This window comes from Fukomys damarensis, unplaced genomic scaffold (assembly GCF_012274545.1).
Source record: "Fukomys damarensis isolate Sample0158 unplaced genomic scaffold, DMR_v1.0_HiC HiC_scaffold_39, whole genome shotgun sequence".
Classification (NCBI taxonomy): Eukaryota; Metazoa; Chordata; class Mammalia; order Rodentia; family Bathyergidae; genus Fukomys; species Fukomys damarensis.
Window position 1 is genome coordinate 104,446,362 of NW_022900951.1, and position 8,248 is coordinate 104,454,609.

General features: G+C 34.2%; 1 protein-coding gene across 1 annotated transcript; it reads right to left on the reverse strand.

The window, feature by feature from the left end:
- Window positions 1-3,326: 3,326 nt before the first annotated feature.
- On the reverse strand, window positions 3,327-4,740 carry Actrt1 (actin related protein T1). The gene has a single exon (XM_010608024.1). The coding sequence runs from the start codon at window positions 4,556-4,558 to the stop codon at window positions 3,425-3,427; it is 1,134 nt and encodes a 377-aa protein (XP_010606326.1). The 5' UTR covers window positions 4,559-4,740; the 3' UTR covers window positions 3,327-3,424.
- Between the last annotated feature and the right edge of the window lie 3,508 nt (window positions 4,741-8,248).

Genomic DNA, 8,248 nt, shown 5'->3' on the forward strand with positions numbered 1-8,248 from the left:
CTTAAGTGTATGGCCTCAAGATGCATCCACTTAGCTGTAAATTTCTTGTTTATCTTTCTTTCCGGCTGAATAGTACTCTAATACACACACACACACACACACACACACACACACACACACACATCTTCTTTATCCAATCACTAGTTGGTGGGCATTTGGGCAGTTTCCAAGTTTTAGCTATTACAAACTGTGCTGCCATAAACATGGGTGTACATATTTCGCTGTGGGGTGATGCTTTCAATTCTTTGGGGAAGACATCCAGCAGGGGAATAACTGTGTCCAATGTTCAATAGCTTCATAATTACAAATATTTCAAGTACAAATGGAGGGAAAGTAACTCTTAATAATAAAGGTCATATAAAAACACATAGCTACTAGGTTCATAATGAATAATGAAAGACTGAAATATTTACTTCTAAGGTCAAGCCGCAAGCAAGGATGTTGTCTTCTACTACTCTTATTCATCATAATACTGAAAAGCTCTAACTAAAATAATAAAACAAGAATGTTCACAATCAGACATGCTGGGGCTTTAAAACATGACTAGATATATAACACCATGAGAGCTCACTAATTTGTGAACGTTCACGTACGCAGGTAAGGATTCAAATGAGGAATCAGAAATCAAATGGGAAATTGTGAAACCTTCTTGAGACAAGAAAAAAGTAAAGCAAAACACAACACTGAGGATTCAGAAATAATACTGTTCAGAAGTAAATGTATAACTGTAAACATTATTAAGACGTGCTCGACCAACAATTAAATTGTAAGTATTAAGGAATTGAAGAAAATCAATCTTATTTCAGCAAATGATTAAGGTAACAGTAAAATATAAAATAGTAAATACAGATTAAAAAATCATGTAGGCAAAACTTGGTTTAATAAATACACCTACAAAATTTACAAACTTTAATCTACATTGACTAAACCAAAAAAAGGGAAAATTAGATATTAAAAATAGTATAAAATGAGGAATCTAGGAGAAAGCTATAAGTAACTATATGCCAAAAACATGGATGATTTACCAAAAATCAGCTACATCCTATGGCATAAAAAGTAATGATACTGTATTAAAATGCAATAGAAAAATCTACCTTTACTTATAATCACTAAGGTAATCCTAATTCCTGATTAAAAACCTCTCACTAAAGCAAAACAAAGGACTAGACAGCTTCACTGGTTAATTTTAATAAACCTTTCAAAAATCATTTTTTTATACTTTCCAAAGTATACTGAAGAAGATAAGACACTATTTAACTCATTTGTAGGGCCAAATATACCATAAGACTAAGTCCAGAAAAAAAGACATTACAAGAAAAGAAAACTATAAATCAATATTCCTTATGAATTTTTTATACAAATATTCAACAAAATAGCAGAAAACTTAACTCAGCTCTACAGCAAAACAATTATTAAATCTGACCAAGTAGGATTTATTTACATAATGCAAGGGCAGTTTATCATATACAAATCAGTAAACATGACATCAACAGAATGAAAAAAAAACAACATAAAAAATGACATATACAATGATATCATCTGAAATGATGCAGAAAAAGCATTTAATAAAAACTAACAGCTTTTTATGAGGTAAACACTTAATAAGCTAGAAATAGAAAGAAAATTGCTGAATATGATAAATCCCATATGTCCTATTATCAACCCACAGATAACATGATACATCGTAGTTAGAAACTAAAATATTTCCTCCTAATTTTGGAAAAAAATACAATGTCTGTTTTTCCCCTTGTGTCCAATCTAGGGCTGGAAATTTTACACAGAAAAATCTGACATAGTAACATCATAAAAGCTTTCAAACTGTAAAGGAAGAGGCAAAATTATCTCTATTTACAGGCCACGTGATCTTACATGTGGAAAACACTCAAACACATATGCACACATGCACACACACACATTAAAATTATTCATTTTATCAAGATTGGAGCATATGAAATCAACATGCAAATATTGGCTTATTCATATGCATTATTAAAGATGAACCTGAAAATGAAATTGAAAAGGAATTAAATTTAGAATATCACCAAAAAGAAAAAATAATCAAGAATAAATTTAAACAAGGAGAAATAAGATTTATACCTAGAAAAATGTAAAATAGTACAAAATAAACTAAAGAACTACTTAAAGAAAAACCATAATCAATATGTGTGATGTGAAACATGGATTATTGTGATGACAATACTACACAACATGATTGGTATAAAAATTCAATACATTGCTTATTAAAATATGTATGATATTTATAAGTGAAATGGATAAATCTATGTTGAAATTCATATAGAATTTCAAAGAACATTAAATAATACAACCAATTTTATAAAAGCAAAACAAAGTCGGAGGATTAACACTGCCCACTGCAAAGTTTACAAAGCTACTGTGATCAAAATTTTGTGGTAATATCACAAAGATATGCATAAAGATCGACAAAATTGAATGGAGTCTACAAACATATCTATATGTACAATTCATTTTTAACAAGGGTATCAAGATTCCACATTAGGCAAAGAAATTCCTACAGAAAATGTTGTCAGGAAAACTGGTTATCCACATGCAAAGAAAAGGAAGATGGAGGTTTCATTATTATACCTTGTATAAAAAAGATCTTAAAATGGTTCAAACATCTAAACTAAGGAGCTAATATCATATCACTTTTGGAATAAAACAGGCAAATCTTCATAACTTCAAATTTGCTAATAATTGCTTAAATATGATATCAAATGCCCCAAATTGAAAAGATAAACCTCATTAAAATTAAATGTTATTGACATAAACAATTACTAGACTAAAAATGTAATTAACAAAAGGAAAAGAACTCACAAGTGTGATAGCAGTTTAATTTCCAGTCTGAAGTCCAAAAAAACCAACAGCTAAAGAACTAATGACCCAATAAAATAATGAGCCAATCAATGACCAGACATCTCTCCAAGTAGAACTGAAACAGCAAACAAGCGTAGAAATGATGTAGAACATCACCAATTAGCAGAGAAGTGCAAATCTAAATCACAATGAGATACCATTTCATGCACATTAAAATGTCCATTATTCAAAAAACCAAAATAATAATGGTGCCTAAGGAAAAAAAATAAAATGGACTCATTTTTGGTAATGAGAATATAAAATGGATAAGCTCCTCGGAAAGCAATTTGGTGGTCCTAAAAAGTTTAAAATAATTAGTATATGACCCAGAAATTCTGTTCCTAGGTACATACCCACAAGAACTGAGCAGCAACGTGAATAAGTACTCATACAACAATATTGCAGACACAGCCAACTAAAACAAATTGAAATCTGAATTAGGACAGCTCTTTTATTGACCATACGACCGAAGTAGGAGGGATGTTATGTCTTGCTGCTAAGCCTGTAATAAGCATTCGAGATGTCCTCCAACGGCCATGTTCATTATTATTTAGAAGCACTTTCTCTGGACCACGAATTTCCCATACTCTTTGAAATCCGCAGAGGTGACCCACAGCTGCTTGAAACTGCTCATACAAGCCATGATGGATGCACCAATCCATGCAGAGAAACATCTATTAGGAGAAGCTGTGATCTTGATTGGGGTTCCTCCAGAAGCTAGCTGTTCCAGTTCTTCCATGAGCCTTTCCTCCAGCCCAGGAAAGTGTGTGGAGCCCCCGGAGAGCACAACATCGGCAAAAAGGCTCTTCTGGATGTCCATGTCACACTTCATGATGCTTCTGCAGACCATTTTTGAGAGTCCTGGGGCATGGATGCCAAGCTGGTCTGGAGAAAAAAGCACCTCAGGTACCTGGCACAGATGATCCCGAATGTCGACTATATTCCCATCTGGCAGTTTGTACTCTGTCAATACCTCCTGCCGCTTCTTGTGTAGCTCTTTCTCTGGTTCCAAGGAGACGTAGCACATCCTCTCTTTGATGTCATCCACCACGGCCTTGTTGAGGATGCAAGGATAGGTATATCCTTGGGCCAGGAGGAGCCTGATGAGATGCTCTGTGATGTCCCTCCCTGCCACATAGAGCTTAGTGACTGCGTGAGACAGGGAGTAACCCTCAAAGATGGGGACAGTGCAAGTGACCCCATCTCCACTGTCCACCACCAGGCCAGTGACAGAGGCATAGGAATAGAGTGCTGCTACAGCATGGTTACACAGATAGAAGGCAGGCACATTGAATTTCTCAAACATGATTTCGGCGGTCTTCTCTCGAGCCTCAATCGGGTTCAAGGAGGGTTCAGTCATCAGAACTGGCTGTTCACTTGGTTTAACTCCCAGCTCCCACTTGAAAAGATGTTTCCAGAGTTTCTCCATGTCATCCCATCTCGTAACTATCCCACGTTCAATAGGGTAGTGTACATACAAGGCATCATATATGCATTGGGCTTCCTCACTTACAAAGTATTTCTTTCCACCGGCCCTTGCTGAGGGTATACTGAATTTAGGGTGACCCACAACAGAGTTGATAACATGGATGGGTCCATCAAAGCCAGACATTCCCACTTTACACAGTCCTGAACCGTTGTCAAAAATCACTGATGGATTTTCCATTTCATGTGGAGTAAACATGTCTGCACTTGATCTCCTTTGCTTCACCAAAATAAAGAAAGATTACCTGGGCCACTTTCTGTGTCAACAGGTCTCTCTGGAAGTATTAAAGCCACAGGATTCTGAAGTTCTTAAGCTGTCAACTTGGTGAAGCTAGCAGGGTGCCCCCGATCCACTGGAGCACCGGTGTCCTCAGCCTATGGATGCTGTCTCCTTTCTGGAGGCCCAGGGACTTGCTCAGGCCATTTCATGACTGGTTGCCTGGGATGTCACAATGTAACCATGGAGCCAATTGTCTTCAGTGAGTGTCAGAGGGGTGGGGTCCCTGAGCCAGCCATACTCCTTACTTAGTGAGATATGAAACAGAGGAGAGCACACTAGCCCTGCACACTCCTCTGACTGGCCCTAGAAATCAAGCAGAGATGCACTTTTAGAGGAAACGGAAGCTACTTGTCCCACAACACAGTCTTTTTTTCTGGTTTTATTGGAGAATTTTAGTGAGCAACAGAAAAAGAAATAATGCCTGTTTTGCATATAAATGTATATAGATGAGAAAAGTTTCTTGATTTAGTTTGGGAAAAAATAACTGTGTCACTATGCATTGAGAAAGGAATTATGAAAAAATGTGTATTAAAACATATATTCCACAATCACAACATCATAACAACCTTAATATAATAACAAACGTATTTAATGAAAAGGTAATGTGCAATTCGTCTGTGGCCACAGCTTTAGTATTTCTCAGTGTGATGAAGTAACAAAGATAAGACAAATATTGTTCCTCTGAAGACAATTAGAATAATGAAAATACATAAACAACAAATTTTAAGGCACTCATCAATTGATGCCAGTTCCTATGAAAACAGGAACACAGTCCTATGATTGTCAGATGTTACTAAGAAGAGTGGATTTTTAGGCCAAAAAACAGAAAGGTAATGTTTAATTACAACCCAATAGTGTTGATGACTTAAGAACCAAGAGTTTGGATTTGAGAGAGCACAGAGTATCTTGAATTCTTGGAGAAAACACTGAAATAATTATAAAAGCTGGATAAATAGAAAGCTCTGAAAAGTTCACAAAATTCTCTATGAGTACTGAACTGGACACGTGTGAGGTGAATGCAAAGGACTAAAAGAACCATTGTAAGATTTTGGGAACATAATATTCAGGTTTATATCAGTAAATGAAAGATCTAAATGACATGATGACTTCCACATATTGTAGGTACTTGATGACATTCATTGAATAAGTGTACACAAGACACAGAATGATTTTTTTTAAAGTGGAAAATTTAACTTGCTGACTCATTGTAGACTTAGTATATTGTGTTGCTTTAGTATTCAAAATAAGAATATATTTCATATTTCTTTATCTCTTTAAACTCTTATTAAGTAGGCATTAATGATGATTTTGAATAGCTGGGAGGGAAAATCTGAAAATTTCTTTTATCTCATTAAAACGTAAAAAATATAAATAAACACATCTATTTTTATTCACAGAATTCTATTTTATCCACAGAAGTAACAATAGCAACAAAAACAGTGTATTTGATAATTAGTATTAAAGGAATGGTCCTCCAAGGTAGCCAATATCTGCACTATGAAGTTTTGAAAAGGTCAACTATATCTCTACCACAGCTTCCTCAACTTTTGGGGCCTGAAATAAAATCTAGTTACACTGGAGATGATCACAGCAGTCCTGAGAAAGTGTTATACGAAGAGAAATTATTTTTCAACAAATTCTTCTTCAGAATATGGAGTTTAGAATTAAGGATCATTTTCATGTTACATCATTGCCTTTTTTACTTTCCTTTTTAGTTTTAGTTTAGGATTCCCTATTTTTAATGTTCATACAGAGATTTCATTAACTGAAGTACAGAATAGTTTCTCTGGTGTGAAAAACTAATAGTCCACAGGATCCCAATGAGATAATTAATAATGTGAAATAGGAAGTAAAGGGCTAAAGGTGTAGGGAAAGTGGGAAGGGTGGGGGAAAGGTAATAAGGGAGAGGGAAAAATATGAGAAACTGAAAAAAATGGAAATAAAGTGTTTGTAAATGGGGAGGGAAAGAGGGGGTGAAGGGAGGGCAGGGACAAGAGGAAAAATGAGAACCAAGACCTGTCATTTAAAGGTACAGGATCCCAATGATGAATGTAGCTGTATTGTATACCTAGATTGTACCAATAAACTCCCCCCCAAAAAAAGAATATGGAGTTTAAAAAGTCATAGAAATTAAAGAGATAACCAATTTTTAAAAGATATCAAAAAGCGTCCATAACTTTCTCTCAATATAGAAAGTTTTCAGATAGCAAAAAAGACAAAAAATGGAAAAAAATACGTTGTAGTCCTAGCTCTACTTTTTAAATTTTTACGTGTTCACACATAGAGCAGTCATTTAGTGAAAATTTAGTATTGCATTTTTTTCAAAAATTGTTAATATGCCCTAAAATTATAAGATAAATTGGACCATTATCAAGCATCATTTCATCTTTGACTTCACCTGGCTTTCATGAGAAATTACTATTTTCCTCTGAATTACCTTTTTATTTTATTATTTCCTCATTGAGTTTATTGGTACATTTTAGGTAGACAGTACAGTTACATTCATCACTGGGACCTTGTACCTTTACATGACAGGTCTTGGTTCTCATTTTTCCCCCTTGTCCCTGCCCTCCCTTCACCCCCTCCATGCTCCCTTACTTACAAAGACCTTGTTTCCGTTTTTTGTTGTCTCATATTTTTTCTTTTCCCTTATTTCCTTTCCCTACCCTTCCCACTTCCCCTACACCTTTAGACATTTTCTCCTCTGAATTACATTTTTATTGATTTTTTTCACATAGTTTTACTTAAAAGCCTTTTACAAAAGAGAATGAATAAACAATTAGGATAACATTTGTAACTGGTCACCTATTCTATGGCATTCTCTTCAGCTGAGTTCAACCATTAGTAATGATTTATATTAATATATTCATCTGAGTCTCATATCCAAAACATTGTAACTTTGTACAGTTTTATTTGTGGCAAAAAAATTAATGCACTTTCTTGCTCTCCTAAACAAAATAATAATGAATCAAATAAAATACAATACAAATAAAAGAAGAAAATAATTTTTGAAAAATTGTATTTTATTTACTTTAAAAGAATTTCTAGAAATATAATGAATATTTTATACTATAAATCTGTAATCACAAGGTACTTACAGCTCAATGAGTGCTATTTTTACCTATAATTCAATAGTATATTCCATAGAATTTAAAGAGTTTATATTTAACTCTGATTTTAAATTCAAACCATATGAAGCACATAACATCCAAAAACATGACTAGAAATTAAATTTGTATCATATAGAAGCCTTCTTTGGAGATAAGCATAATTTTATTATGCTTTTGATTAAATGTTGCTACAGTGGCAACATATGATAGATCACAATTTTGAAACAACCATAAAGATGAAAGCATAAAATAATAAATTGCCATAGGGATCCGATGGAAATAAAATTTAAATACTCTACAGAGCCATAAAAAAATCTACCTTTACCACTTTCTAAGGTCATATATCTTTAGACCCATTGAATATGAGGTTAGTGATATTTCTCTTTGTATCCTTAAGTCCTGTTTCATATCACACAGCCCTCTAGAATTTGGACCAAAAAATGATGCTCTAATAAGAATAACCTGAAATAGCATGCCTCGCAGGCACAAGGACCCAAGT